The 15,772-nt window shown below is 45.5% G+C and overlaps 2 protein-coding genes across 4 annotated transcripts in view; both read right to left on the bottom strand.

Annotated features, from left to right (window-relative positions):
* Positions 1–8,987, bottom strand: part of LOC119393204 (cytochrome P450 3A8) — a 29,977-nt gene extending 20,990 nt beyond the window's left edge. Inside the window, exons 1-2 of the mRNA XM_037660056.2 lie at positions 8,865–8,987; positions 812–908 (exon numbers count right to left, since the gene is read on the bottom strand). Coding sequence (XP_037515984.1) covers positions 812–908; positions 8,865–8,941 — 174 coding nt within the window. The 5' untranslated portion in view covers positions 8,942–8,987. The remainder of the gene's footprint in view (positions 1–811; positions 909–8,864) is intronic.
* A 4,471-nt stretch (positions 8,988–13,458) lies between these two features.
* Positions 13,459–15,772, bottom strand: part of LOC119393202 (cystathionine beta-synthase) — a 62,695-nt gene continuing 60,381 nt past the window's right edge. For all 3 annotated transcript variants that reach the window (XM_037660053.2, XM_037660052.2, XM_037660054.2), the window contains one exon: positions 13,459–13,642. In XM_037660053.2, the coding sequence (XP_037515981.1) occupies positions 13,506–13,642 (137 nt within the window). In that variant the 3' untranslated portion in view covers positions 13,459–13,505. The remainder of the gene's footprint in view (positions 13,643–15,772) is intronic.

Raw genomic sequence — 15,772 nt, 5'->3', positions numbered from 1 at the left:
CCGTCCGTCCGTCCGTCCGTCCGTCCGTCCGTCCATCCATCCATCCATCCATCCATCCATCCATCCATCCATCCATCCATCCATCCATCCATCCATCCATCCATCCATCCATCCATCTATCTATCTATCTATCTATCTATCGACGGTAGCTGATGGGAATAGCTGAACTTGTTTTACCGTACTACTGTGAAGTAGCAAAAGTGGCGAAAACATTGAGCCTAAAATATCTAAATCTACGAGCGTCCTGGAGACATCACAAGAGCACCTGCGGTAAATAATCCCTCAATATGCTTTGGAGCGCAAGTCCCGTGTTCCTTGTCTGTCCTCGTGTAGTTTTGCGCTACAATTTTTATTGCGACAGCAATTATATGGACACTCTCCGCGGATTTTCGCCGTCGCTGTCACCGTCATGTCCCGTATATGTATATGTACGTATATATGTAAAAAAGGCACAAAGAAAAATAAATGTCTAAGAGCGTCGGATTCTGCATAGTCGACACTTGCAGCGCGCTGGTGAAACAGAAAGACATAACAACTGTGACAGTTGTTAGTTCGCGCTAGTCCTGTGTATATTAAAGTCCCTGAGGTACTTTAGTGTATACTTGTGCGTTCTTTTCGGGCGTCCTTTGTGCTTCAGGGGCGCGCCGCAAGTTTCGAGTTGCCTGTCGTTCTTCGTGTGACATTCCAATTTCTTGCTATCGCATTCATTGCTTCGCTATTGCGGCGAAACTGACTTTTTTCTTCAGAATGCTTTGGAGGCTCAGTGTAATACGCGATTTCTGCTTAACTGAGTGGTCAATTACGCGCTTACCTTTCGGTGATATTCCCATAAATTTCCCCAGATGATGTTGGGAGTAGGTCCAGGAACTCCGAGATCCTTGAAATAGCTGAAGTGTTTTTTTCGCCAACTGTGTAGGAACAAACGGACCGATTGAAACAAGAGAAAGCTTCCTCTCGCTTGCGTATCACATCAGCGTTTTTTAACGCAAAAAAAAAGAAAAAAGATCTACACAGATGTCGCCGATTACGGGCAGCGCCGCCTCTATTGTTACGGGCAAATAAAAGTGATGTTTTAAAATGTTCTTTACAAACATTGTTATTTATTTATTTATTTATTTATTTATTTATTTATTTATTTATTTATTTATTTATTTATTTATTTACGACACATCACATGGCATCCGAAGAAGCATTGAGTGAGGAAGGACAGAGCAATAATGAGAGGGACAACTAAAAAAAAGAAAGCACATTAATGTCATAAAAGTACAATACAGGCCTAAATCAGTATGCATTGCAAGAGAAGTGAAATCAGTATTTAAATGTGTCTGTTTCTTAAGGAAAATGGTTACGGCCTGTGATTGTGACGACGGCTTCGGGAAGATCATTCCAAAGCGCAATGGCAGTGCAGATGAATTAACCGCTTGAATCCCACCAAAAATGCATTTAATTTCAGGCTCTTATGTAGACGTCGTAATGTGGGCGCGGGGACTAGAACTGGTAAGCAACGAGACGGTACGATATGAACGCATTTGTGCAGTAGACGTGAAAGTGACATATTAACATAGTGTCTGATGATAGTGACCGTGATGTTAATAAGTGAAGTCTTAATTAATCAAAGGTATCAGAGGTTTCTTCGGGGATCTGCTAACAAGATAAGAACGATTATTACACAAGAAGGCTTTTGTTTTTCTTAATTTGCTCTGAATCTTTAAGCGCACCGCTTAACGATTTCATTTATCGTTTACGTCTTCTTTTTTTAAATATATCTAATTCTGCGGTTGCGAAGCAGAATGTCGAAGTGTGTAGAAAGTTGTGTACTTATGAATTACTGAAGCTGACGTTTGGCGTTTTACCGACACGACCACATTAGGATACGGCGTCCTCGTTTAACAAGAAAGAGACCACAAATACTGAGGTTGTGGTAGATTAAACATTTTTGTTACCTAAAGTTTCTTTATACGACTTCTGGTTGAAATATTTTGCTACACACGGTCACTTGGATGGATGCAGTGCCGTGTTTAACGAGTCGTTGAACGCGGGGCATTACGACCGGAATTTCGAAATAATTAACTTTTTAGGAATCGACAAGGGTACTAATGTGGGCTTGTTGGTTCATCATAAACTGGCATTTAGCATAGCGCGGGAAGACACACGGACAAAGAAGAAGAACGATACGAACACAGGAATGCTTGCCGCCAGCAGATAACTATTGCATGTAGTTTAAGTGGGTCGTTGGATTCGTTTTATCAAGAACTATGGCTTAACTAACTGTACAATAATTAGGTTTTCAGTTACGTTGTGAGTGCAATTAATTGATATAAAATACACTAATATGTTCTAACACTTCCACTCGCTTTAAACTGAGTCTCCAAAACCGCGTCATCAAATTATGTAAATTTACCGCATTTATAAACAGTCGGTGATAGGGGCTGTCTGGAGGGGCTACACACCCCACTCTGTCAATATACTACTAGAGGTTGCTTCAGGAGTCTGCTAACAAGACACGCATGCATTTTGAGCCACTGATTTCGACGAACCAGACTAAAGTTATTTATGTGACCTTGGTTCATGTCTTTTTTATTCGGTTATTTACGCATTATCCGTCAACAAAATTTCAACATGAGCTAAATTTACAGAGGTTTTTCAGGTTGCCAAAGGGGTCATTGGACGGTGCATGACACTACTGAGAACCACTAAAGGCAAAAGTGTGCCAGTGGCGCCAGCGTGGAATCTCGCTATGACTTCTCATGTACATCGCAGATTGACTTCGTCTAATGGAGAGTGGTTGAATACATAACGTCGAAAAATCGACACATTGTATTTTTAACGAAGAGAAACGCGGCATCATAAGTTCTGCAGATTTATGCCCAAGTTCATACAGGTTCGAGCGCACGCTGCGCGAACAAATGTGCCGCGGCTCGACATGTTTAGATGGACACTGCTGCAGTGTTTAACTTGAAATGCGACGGTTGCGAGAATATTATAAGGAAATTCATCGCCGCTACCCTCCTCCTGCAAGGGGGTCGAAGAAAGCAGATGAGCGCATCCTATTAAGACTCCAGACTAACACAATGTTATGTCCTGCAATCATAAAACATTTCGACCCTACGGTCACAGGACAATGCCAGCACTGTGGGGAGGTGGCGGACACCTACCACATGGTGTGGGCCTGTCAAAACAACTCAGCCCTTACTCCTCACCCGAACCCTACACGAGAGGTCTGGGAGGCGGCCCTGCTCGGCTGCTCAGACCTTCGGGCCCAACAGGCCTTGGTACAGAGAGCCAGGGCGGCGGCTTCAACCAATGGGGTCCCGGAATAGAGACTCCACCTAGACTGTAGGAACCTTTAAATTAAAAGGCCCCACACCTCTCCTTGTAAATAAATGCTTTTCACCACCACCACCACCAACCACCATAAACAACTTACTCAAACTTGAAGTTACGTGAAACTTGAATGCACGCCGCTCCTCACAGAAGCGGAGGTGTACGGACGACTGCAAAAACGCACAACTGTTGAGACAAAGACACATTATGTACTTTTCACGAAATTACTTCCCACTACCGCCTGGCCAGGAAAAAATTTCCACTACCCCACCCCAAACTGAACAAGCCTCAGGCTACCACATTCAGACTCCTGCAGACACGTTCGTATCCCACTCCTCGGTCCCTTAATAGGATAGACCCCGACCACTTACAGTCGTTCCCCAAATGCGGCCATGACTCATGTTCTTTCGACCACATGCTCTGGCTGTGCCCAACCCTTAATGCCTCTCCACCCCTCACGAAGGAGCAATGGGAGGAATCCCTGAAGAGTAGCGATCTACACACCCAACTCCAGGCCGTCCAGAGGGCCCACGACATCGCGACGGAACTTGGACTTCTAGTCCCATCGTGGGCGGAGCCACCAACTCGATCTGGGGGCCTCCGGCTCCCCAGATTCGAGTTCCTCGGGACTTCAGTAAAGTTCTTGTCATGTCATGTCATGCTGAGACATACCATGTGGCGAAGCACTTCGCAATATGCATCCAACGAATATTCCGTAACTCGCACGCTTCCCTGTATCATGTCGAATGGGCGTGCCCATAAAGCCCGAGCAAGGATCCTGAGAAGTCGAGGTCATGCTGACCAGCTCGAATCCGAACTCGCCTAAGATGACTCAAAAGTGAATGTATCAATGGCTACCTTACCGCGCACTTTACATTACGCGAAGACGAAGTGAACGCGCAGCACACGCGGTAACTTCGTCGTCATTATTTGATTCATTCGCTCACGCCCAGCTTTTCGTTCAAGGTCACGTTTGCACGAGACATATGTATAAGGTTGTCGCCCTAATAAAGACCGCCGCATAGTTTCACGTAAAGGCCGCAGGAGCCCCGCACTGTAGCCCCTCTCCGCGCCGGATAAAATTATGCGCCTAACCAGTGGCTTAACAGTATAGTTGTTACCTCCTCTTCCCCGGTTATACCTGCGTGCCTGTCAGCGTCTGTCGCAGCGCTTAATATTTCCTACATGTCCACTACTATTGCCGTTCTCAGAACAAAACTGTGTAATATAGACGTTGGCCCGTGGCAAAACGTCGCGCAAATGTAAGGTTGATGAACTGCAGGAGCGCACCTATAACTGGGCCGGTTTGTACAGGAGTAAGACGGGAACAAACGGGACGGAACGGTGACAGAACGACAGAGCAAATAGTACGAGAGATAAGCGAAGCTCACCATACACACGGAAACGCTTGAGCCAGTGTGCCCTCCATTTCCCTGCATGTCTGCGAAATCAGTCACTCGTTAAAAACGTGACAGCCTATTTTGCCGACGCAGTGATTATTTCTTTTCTATCTCTGCGCAGGTACTGTGTTTCTGTCGTTCCTCTGGACAAAGCGTCTGCGCACTGTCTGTCGTTGTATCACCGTCCCGCGTCTAGCACTCTTTGTTTCCGTCTCAATTGATGACCTGACTGTGAGCGACAGCACTTGTCGTGCGTGATTGGCTGAACTACTAGAATACGTTACTAATGCACCAAATTATTCAACACGTGCGAAGCAGGTTGTGACGACACAGGGTGTGCCGAGTAACCAGTCGCGCCGAGACAAAGCCGGTCCCGAGGTGCGACCCGGCGATATCGTCCGATAGCGCACAACGCAGCACGTGGATCCTGTAATAGCTGCCCACGAGGGCAGATAGACGCGCTGCAGGCAGGAGTTGCGTAGAGTGCATGAGCAAGTCTTCGGCTCGATACGGCATCAGTCACGTAATCGTTTACTAGCGTACAAAGGTCACCCGGTGGCTATGAAGTTATGCGGTTGAGCACGCGCATTCATTCATCGCTGTCTCCTTAAAGAGGTACTAATACCAATTTTCGAAGATGAGTTTTCTCTGCCATACAAGTCTCCGACATACAGAGAAGGCTCTGAGCAAGTGTGAAGCTCTGCAAATGCTGATAAGATTTTATTTTGACATTAAAGTCACTTTGCTCATAGCGTGCCTACTGACATCGACACTATCGTGACGTCAGGATACAGCGTCGATTCTGGTGACTTCACGCACCAGTTTGGCTAGTTGCGATGACGTCAGGTACCAAAAAATTCAATATGACCGCTTGTGCGTCATCAAAAACGTTCAACATGGTCGCTTCTGCGCCACCAACGCAGCCACGGAGCGGAGCGGCCGTGGAAACGTCACGATATCTTGCGCGAGCACGTGAAGAGAAGCTCATACCGTATTGTGGCGTCACGATACAGTAGGAACCGAAACTAGCTTTCAGGAACGTACAGTAATTTCTTTCCCAGGGTGCACTTACGCTTACCAGTACATTTTCTGGGCTCTATAGGCGGTGCCTTTCATTTGACCCAAAAAAAGCAGCTGAAAGTTTTCGCCTCAGTACCCCTTTAAGGACCCTGAGGGGGTGCTACATAAGGGGTGGGTTTTTTCACAAACCCTATATGACAGCTGCATTGATCAATGTGAATTTACATTTGAGATGCTGTGCATGTTGTTTGAATAAGTTTATCCGTACGTCAATGAAACCCAAGAAGTTAAAAGTAATCATGATAATCATTCCACGCCTCTCATAGCCACTTTCCTTTTCAACATCCTTTCCTCTTCCCATTAGTGTAGGGTAGCAAACGGGATGCTACAGTTCTGGTTGCCTTTCTCTCATTTTACTCTCTCTCTCTGTCTATATATATATATATATGGCTGTAGATTGAGTGTGGATAATATATTGCTAGGTGGTAGCGCGAACCGAAGCAAGCAATAGCGGATCTCTCAATCTATGCGTAAAATGTTGAAGGCTGCACTGCTGCACGGCTGCATAACAGTGCTGTCACACCGATTATTGAACGACAAAAAAAAGCCCGCTTTCCTTGTTTACATTAAGTGTTTTATCGCGACCGCGTTAAACGGCTCGTTTCGCAGAAATACATATCGCCATTCCGCGCTCAAACAACGTAGCTCAGTCTTTTACAATTGCTACAGGAACACTATCTGAAAACACTAAGTTGTTCGGCACATGTAGAGAAAAGCAATACATATTGGAATGTCTAGTGTATATATCACCACGTGTTAGCTCACCAAATCGCCAATTAATCTCTGCAGAGAGTCGAATTTGACCTCGAGCGCACGGCTAGGAGAGGAAACAATGGTGGCCTCTTGTGTGTTATGCAGCTCTGAAACTGTAGCCTGATAAACGTGTGCGAGCGAGGACCTTAACATCATTTCTAGTGCTGTGTATTACTGTCTGATATGGGTGACCTTTTTTCTCGTGTTCTTTCATTCATTCTTCGGCGACGGGAGAACAACAACGGTTGTTCCAACCCCCTCCCCCCCTCGGCCTTCCCCCGAGACAAATTTCTGCCTACGCCACTACGTTGTGGAAAGAGCGATGCTGGCGTACGTATAGACTCACGTAGTTATCCTTCCCACTTTATCTTGTCTTCCACTACTTCCTCGTGTTAGGCCTCGACACACTCAGCACGGGTCTATATGGGTGGTAAAGTTTCACGCGTAATTGTGCGCCGTTACCGCGCCACACCTGCCGGCCGCTGTCAATTGGACTAATCTACGCATTCTACCCATGTGTCGGAAAAGGGGTTAATACCACTGCTGCCTGTCGACACAGCATTGCACAATCTTCGGTATCCCCCCACATATTAACGCGATAGCGTTAGAGAGCTCGTTTCGCAGAAATTCCGGTGTCGGCAAAAAATCAGCGTTGTCCGTGAATGAAAAAAAGATGCAAATAGAATAAATAATAAGAATATTCGGTTCGAGTGAGAATCGAAGCCAGGCCTTCTGCGTGGCAAGCAGGTGTTCTACTACAGAGCGACGCCATTGCTTGAAGCTGCTTTGGAAAAAGAAAAACATTATACGAATTTCATGTAATGCGAGGAGTCTCCTGTAATGTTGCGTGACAGAAGCGTAGAATCGCGCCAGGCGTCAAGACTTGTGAATTGCACAACGAGTGAGGTGTTTGAAGACCCACCCATTACAAAGCACCCGGATTTAATCATCATCCTAATCAGCAACAAAAACGTCAACAAAGCGAGCAGCTTCGTAGGTTCGCGTGTTGCCTTGGTCCTTCGATGGTTTGCAAGAGGAAGAATTTTGGCGTAGTGGGCACTTGGCAACTGCACTTGCAGTAGGCATTCTAGGACACTTTGAAACGGCCAATATTACGCGGACAGACGTTCGTTTCCTTGCGGCTCGGTTGAGGCATCCACGGAGAACCGCAACCAGTCTAGCAATTGAGAAGGTGATGTGCACTGGGCCCGATTACGATCACGTTCTACTCTTGAAGGCGAAGCTCAAGCGTCCTCCAAGCTTTTGTGCAGGTGAACGACAACGACACGAAAAATTCAGACCAACGTACCACCAACTGTTTCCCTACATAAAAGTGTTCTGTGACAGCTAAGTGGACGTGTTTCTATATATATAAAAAAGGAGGGGTTCACGTGAATGTCTATCACAATGCTGCAAAAAGAAAAGAAACTTATAGAGGTTCATTGTACAAAGAATCGCAGCTGAAGAAAAAGTGCGAGTCGGGGGATCGAATCTTGAACCATCGCCTGACGAGATTTTTTCCGCAACGAAGCTTTCTTCCCGGGTAACTGACACTCTCATCCTCGCAACTTTCGCAAATACTCCCAAACTTTGTTTAACAACGCGTCTTCTACGCTTACTTTAATCTTGTAGAAATCCCACGCTAACAATTCTTCACAATTACAAGGTAACGAGCACTATACACGATTTGAGTGGAAGCGAAAAGCATGTTCGTGAGCAGTCCTAAAGATTTTCATCATCTCATTGGGATTTCTAATGGCATGTCTGCACTGAAGGCAATATTTCACCGCAGCGCTTCTCTTAAGCTATAGGTACGGACATTACTGTTCTCCGACGTTGCCGGCCACTTTCTGCAACATTTTGCATATCTGTTCTAATGTACAGTGAAATAACGATTTACCACGGGTACGTCCCCAGTGCTGTTTCACGGCATCGAAACGCAAAATGATGGGAGTAACGTTAAGAGGTCGGAGGCCGGCAGAATGGGTCAGGGAACAAATAGGGGTAACAGATATCCCAGTTGACATCAATTGAAAGGAGTGGACCTGGGCTGGCCACGTAATGCGCAGGAAAGACAACCGGTGACAGTAAGAGCCACAGAATGGTTACCAGGGAATGGGAAACGCAGTCGAGGATTGCAGAGAGTTAGATAGAGTGACGAAATTGAGAAGTTCGCAAGGATAAAATGGAATCAGCTAGCACAGGATAGGGCAGTAAACTTCAGGTCACCGGGAGAGGCCTCTGTCCTGTAGTGGAATAAAAGAGGCTGATGTCCTTGCAGTCACACTTGAGAATGATCGCACTTACCGCAGCAGTTGCAAAACGGCGATGGTGGCGCCCAAGACGACCACTGTCCAGGCGACCAACGCTACCGTGGCTAGCATGGTTAGGCGGCGCAAAAGGAAGTGCCGTGGACGATAATGAACGCGGGAATTTATGGCCGCGTGGTACGGTCAGAGGTTGTCGAAACCGACGCCAAACAATGGCGCAGTGATAACGTGGCAGATAGCGCTGTTTCACCGTATGGAAACAAGTTAACAGTTCATTTGTGGTGATCTTTTTTTTTTATTCGATAACTTCTTTGCGTAGAAGTTCGATACAGTGACCTCCGCGTCCAACCTCGGAAAAAGCCCCTCCCTCCTTATCTTGCTTCGGGGCAACAAGTAAGGTTACAACTTCTCGCGATACGCACGGAAATCCTAATCGCAGATGACGAAGCGGTCGTCGTTTCCGTTATTTCACACGTCTATTGTTTCCATTAGTTTTCTTCTTATTGATTTATGACCCCAATTTTTGCATATCGATTTTTAGACTAAGGTTCAACAGTCTCGGAAGAGAACGGCGGTTTGCGATAGATAGCGTGGCACTGGAAGTAATAAAGGAACACGCATACTTATGGGGCATATAGTGACCGCAGACACCAACCGTGAGACTAAGGTAACTAGAATAATAAGCATAGGATGGAGCACATTGGGCGGGTATTTTCAGATCATGAATGAAAGTTCACCACCATTCCTCAAGAGAAAAGTATTTAACTGCCGCATGTTACCGGTACTTACCTACGGGGCAGAAACCTGGAGGCTTACGAAAAGAATTCAAATTTAATTGAGCACGACGCAACGAGCCACGCAAAGGAAAATGATAGGTGTACGTTACGGGGCAAGAACAGAACAGAGTGGGCCAGGAGGGAACAAACGCGTGTTAACGACACCGTATTCAAAATCATTAAGAAGAAATGGCCAGGGCATGTAGCCCGAAGGCGAGATAACCACTGGTTATTAAGACTAACAGACTGGATTCCAAGAGAAGACAAGCGCGTATACGGGGAAGCAGAAAGTGAGGTGGGCAGATGAGATTAAGAAGTTTGCAGGGACAGCGTGTCCGCAGCAAGCACATAGCCTTCAACGAGGCTCTAAGTGAACTTGCGAAACGGTCTAATAAAAATAAACCGACATTTAGCCTATGTTTTTAACGCTGATCACAAACCATTTGACGCTCAGAGTTCTGTACTTACATCACAAAGAAAATATAGGCATACGGAACGAACTCAAGTATTTAGCTGCTATATTTTCTAGCCAGTTCGTTGTCCTAGGATCCTAGGTGTTCTTTTTCGGTGCCTTAGCAAACAGTTTCTATTCACGCTTGTGGTGCCCATTCACATGAATTGCTATTGTTCTGTCCGAAGAAAAGCCCGGCGCGTCAGCAAAAGAATAAGAACACAGCCATTTAAGTACACCAATGATAAAAAGTTCAGTTGTTGAAGGGCAACGTCGGACGCGAGTACGGTCGCAACCGGCCACCTGGCTGGTCTGCGCATAAAATATGCTCGGACATGCTTACAAACACAGCCAACGCCACAGCGTTATACGTTAACAATTTATCGTGAGTTCACAGGCAAATAGACGTTCAAAGAAGCTTCTTCGAGAAAAAGATTAATAACGTAGTGATCATCTATAAAGTATACGTACCTTTAAAGACCCTCCGTAGTAGATGTTCTTTTTTTTCATATTTGAGCACTACATCGTCCCACAGTGTCGAAGCGGTCAACCGCAACTAACAGTTACTCACACGTGACTCTACGTGCTGCAGGCTGTTTTTCTTGACATAATGCTCCAAGTCCTCAAGTTCGCAAAAATCCACGGAACAATACGAGTTGCTCGCTTCTTGCTGCCATGACGGGGCGGCGTATGGATTCCGTAGACACACCACCAGCAGTGATGCGAAGTGTGATGAAATTTCCATCCGGACTGCGAGCGCAGGCCAGTCTCGACGATGGGCAGCGCGCTTTGATGATGCAGGCGTCACGTGATACGCTGGTTGTCATGTGAATCCCGCTTTATTTGTTATGATTGGAATGAGCAAGGGATTGTTTGCGCTAACAATTAATGTTTTGGGGTTTTACGTGCCAAAACCACGACATGACTACGACTGCGGGCTGATTTTGGCCACCTGGGGTTCTTTGCCGTGCACCTAAATCTACGTACGCGGGTGTTCTCGCATTTCGCCTCCATCGGAATGCGGCCACCGTGAACTATTTTCAATGTGACGTCAAAGATTTAGAGAGTAGTATATTTACCGATCAATCATGCTAGAGCGAAGCTAAACCGAACAACATTGCTTTCGTAAGCAAACGAGTTTCGTCCTCTTTATTAATTTGTCCAAGAGCCTTTACGCGCTACATGCGAACAAGTATATTTCGCCGTATATGAACAAGCACAGATTGCCGTACTGCTGTGGTATATATGTTATTTTTAACTGCGGTCGCTTTTACGTAGGACAGGCGGGCCACTGGGTTAATGAGAGATTGCAATAAGAAGTCGTTAACCGGAGGCTCGCCATCTAACCTTTCTTTACGTTGCCAAGAGTGCACATGCACGCCAAAGTTCGACGAATGCGCAGCTACAAGGATGACAAAACGCGTGTAATATTTGAGGGGTGGCATATCGATAGTAGTGGAAGCGCATGCGTGAGCCAGCCTTCGATTAGCTTACTTAAAGAAGAAATGAGAATGCCTGGACAGTTATCTCTCGCGCGATCCCCACATGTGCCGGAATGACTGGTGGCGCTACACCTGCGCATGCGCATATAGGTTTCTGTGTCTAATTTCTTTTCAGTTGTGGTGCGCCCTTTCAGTCGACAGTCGGCGTTCGTGTTGTTCTCATCTCGTGTGTTTGCACGCCTTAGCTTCCTTTCTGATGGCACATTCATCTGTAGCACGAAAACTTACGTGAAACAAACCTGACATTCTTCAGCTCTCATTCGCCTCTCTCGCATTCTGCCTTATTGCCGTCGTACATTTTCGGGCCCAAGGTTTACTCAACGGAGGCTTGCGTGTAATTAACAACTGTGCATCTTCCATGGAGCTTCGCGCTTGCTCCGTTTGTGCAAAATAGCGCAAGCAAACGCACGTGAACACCACGTTGGCGGCGTTTCATTTCACCACTTTCTGCAAATTCACCACAGCACGCTAAGCTGGCCGTAGCCCTAATCATCACCGCGTTAGCCCTATTTTCTTCTCACAAACAGACGTGGTGCATGGTCATAACATTAACGCTAATACTCGCTCAATCCTTCCACACTGTCTTGGTTCATTTCACGTGTGGTTACAAATTGATCTCACTGCCAGTGAAATTTTAAACGAAAACAGCAAATAACAGTGCCCTGCAACTTGAAAAAGCTCGCCCCGCTGTTCGAGAAGTCAACATTATATATATATATATATATATATATATATATATATATATATATATATATATATATATATATATATATATATATATATATATAATATGGTAACAGGCAGGCGTTGACTTCTCGAACAGCGGGGCGAGCTTTTTCAAGTTGCAGGGCACACTTATTTGCTGTATTATTGTATTATTTGCTGCTATATATATATATATATATATATATATATATATGTGTGTGTGTGTGTGTGTGTGTGTGTGTGTGTGTGTGTGTGTGTGTGTGTGTGTGTGTGTGTGTGTGTGTGTGTGTGTGTGTGTGTGTGTGTGTGTGTGTGTGTGTGTGTGTGTGTGTGTGTGTGTGTGTGTGTGTGTGTGTGTGTGTGTGTGTGTGTGTGTGTGTGTGTGTGTGTGTGTGTGTGTGTGTGTGTGTGTGTGTGTGTGTGTGTGTGTGTGTGTGTGTTAACGACGCGTGTTTAACTTAATGAGTTTGGTACATATGACAAAAAAGAAAAAAAATATCCCAGTGTCACTTATGCATTCGCCCAAGACGACTCGAAGACGAAAGCCATCCGGTGTGGCTATCTTACCGTGCACTTTATGTCGACGTTCAACGTTAGCCAATTGAGACCCTCACTAGTGAACTTTCAATAATTAACGCAGTATTCACTTCGTTTGCTTTTATCATCATTTCAATAACTTTCACTAATTACATTTTACTTATTAACTCACTACTCAAATATATATGCCCAGTGAGGCTTTCGCTCGCCTTTGTATGGCTATCGCTCCCCTAGACGGCAGAAATCAGTCAGGTGAATGCCGTTTTTTTTTTTTCATACCCTGCAAGCGACCGGCGCCGCTCCGCGGAAGCTTTCCGTGACGTCTGCTGCACTATAGGAGACGATGATGAAATGAACTTTATTTGGTCCTGGAGAACTGCAGTCTCCCTTAGTTTCTTTATCGCCTAGACTTCACGCTTCCGCAAAGACGGAGTGAGAGTCACGCGGACGCCGTTCTTATATATTTTATTCACGCGAACGCCGCAAAGACAAAGTAACGCGCAGCTCGCACCCGAGCCTTGCCCGAGCCACGAGGCGCGCTGTTTTTTTTGTGATTCATGTGCTTTTCTATACCTCACGCCCGCTTTTCGGCACATGACCTTTCTCATGAGACATATGAGGCTTTCGCCTAAAAAGGTGTGCGGGAAGACATTAGAAAGGTTGACGGCAATGAAACGCTGCTATAACTTTATTCGAGGAGAACTTCTTCATCCCATCAACTTGTCACCACCGTTGATGCTATTTTCGGGCTTCGGCTTGGATCCCTTTGTGATGAATCGCAGAAGATCGATGTTGGTAACTATGCCGATGACAACCTCTTTTGTCCTGGACGCACCTGTAGCCACTGAAACAAGAAGAAAAAGCCTGTGATTTTGTTTTCCATTCTGTTTGTTTATTCATGTGGGAGGTAGTGGCCAAGTACTACACCAGGGTGGCCAATCCTGCTCTGGTGAGGGAGTGCATTGCTTCGAAAACAGGTAAAATGTGCGGGTTACTTAGCAGTGAAAGTAACCGAAGAAATGAACTATACCAACTAGCCGAACAACAAGTTCTTTTGGGGTTATTTAACGCGCCCTGACATCGCACAGTACACAAGACTGTAGCATTTCGCCGCCATCGAAATGCGAGCGCCGTGGCCGGGATCTAATCTGCGTCTTTCGGGTCAGCAGCCGAGCACCGCAACCGCTTGCCACCGCGGCGGCTTTAAGAACCACGAGGACGCCATTCATATCACCGCATTCTGCTCGTGAACGCAAGGTCGCAGTTCCTACTTCTTGTCGCGGCAGAAGGATACTGCTGGGAGCAATGCGTAAGGGTTTGTCGGGAGCTGGGCACATGCCCATGACGTCCAGGTGGAGATTAATAATCTGCAGCCACAAATTTCGATCACAATACATTGTGCAGCTTCGTGTCCTAAAGCTGCGTTCAATAATTTGAACACTTAACAGCCAGCCGTCTGAGCCATTTCTTGGTACTTGATTAGTCGCAGGCGTCAAGGCAAGGAAACACGAAAAGAAGCGATACTAAAAAAAATGATCATATTCTTTCTTTCTTCTTTTGTTAAACCCTTCGGTAATACAGATAATGCCTCTCTACACTAAGAGAGAGGGAGTAATTCTGCACGAGACATGTGTGACACATGCAGCATTGTATGCGTTACCGAAAAAAAGTAACTAAATACGTTACTCGTTACGCTAACGAAAGAGGAACGCGTTACCACCCTACGTTACCCATAAAAAAAAAGGTAACACATTACCGTTACCGTTACCGAAAAAAAGTGACGGCCGTTACTTCTGCAGTTACTCCATGGTCAGAAATTTTATTCAGTGCACCTTCGCTGAAGGGGCCCACAATAACAATTTTATAAAGCTCATATTTATATTTCTCATAAGAGTTCTAGCCCAAACAATAATTTTACTTAAAATGGTGACTGCGCGAGAATAACTTGCACAAATGTGTCGTATCTTTGCAAGAGTATGGCGGCTTAAAATAGCCCGTACAGCTACATGTGATGGCTTGTAACTCTGTCACCATATGGTGAAGCCATTTTTCTCAACATGAAATTAACCACAAAATGATCAATTTCATCATCAACGCTCGCCGAAAAAAAAACCTCTATGAACTCTCGGCAAACCTGCAGTATTATGACGGGGTGTTTCTACTAACAAAATAAATGCCAAAATTTTGTAGCAATAAGGAGATGCTTAAATGGCAAAATTCTGGGGAAAAGTATTTGCTCACATAAACAATATTATTTCGCTTTAACCTGCATAATTACCGCAAAAAATTGCGAGTGCGTATGTTAAGGTGTTCAAGGTCCCCCTCGCTCGCTCAGAAATTAATCACCATAAACGTATATAGCTGCCATTGCATATAGAAAGAAGCAAAACTAATATTAAAAACGAAGTTTATAAACAGTGCTAGAGTACTGCCTGTACAAATTCCTAATATAACTACAACTTGCTGAACGCAAGCAACATCTGCATTTAAAAGCTGTCATCGAACAGCTTACCTCGCTTCTTAGTGAATACGTTCGCACCTACGCGAAGTAGGCGCTCGAAGGACACGCTATTTGGTATTCTTGTATTGACTTTCAGATTGAACTGGTGAACGTGCGGAAAGTTTTACTTGAGTCCACGCAGCGCGATATCATGCGGCACCAAAAATACGAACACAGTTGCTCATCTTCAGTTGGAGATGATGTCGAGAAGTCATTTCCGAAGAAGTCATCCTCCGTTGTGCTGGAGTTCAGGCGGGTCGCTATATATACCATGAGTCTTGATGTCCGCAAGTCGAGCAAATCACGGCAGCTCGCTTTTTACGGTTTCGAGGACAGCACTTTGCTTCGCTTCATCGACTATCCACGACAACTCGAACCTCGATAGCAAGTTAGCCGAAAGCAGCAGATCCATTAAAAAATTTCGGCAATGAGCTCCCCATTGCAATTTGCCTCGCGCAACAAAGGACCCACGCT

Source organism: Rhipicephalus sanguineus, chromosome 5 (genome assembly GCF_013339695.2).
Source record: "Rhipicephalus sanguineus isolate Rsan-2018 chromosome 5, BIME_Rsan_1.4, whole genome shotgun sequence".
Taxonomy (NCBI): Eukaryota; Metazoa; Arthropoda; class Arachnida; order Ixodida; family Ixodidae; genus Rhipicephalus; species Rhipicephalus sanguineus.
The sequence above is the reverse complement of the archived record's forward strand: the minus strand, read 5'-3'. Positions and strand labels throughout refer to the sequence as shown.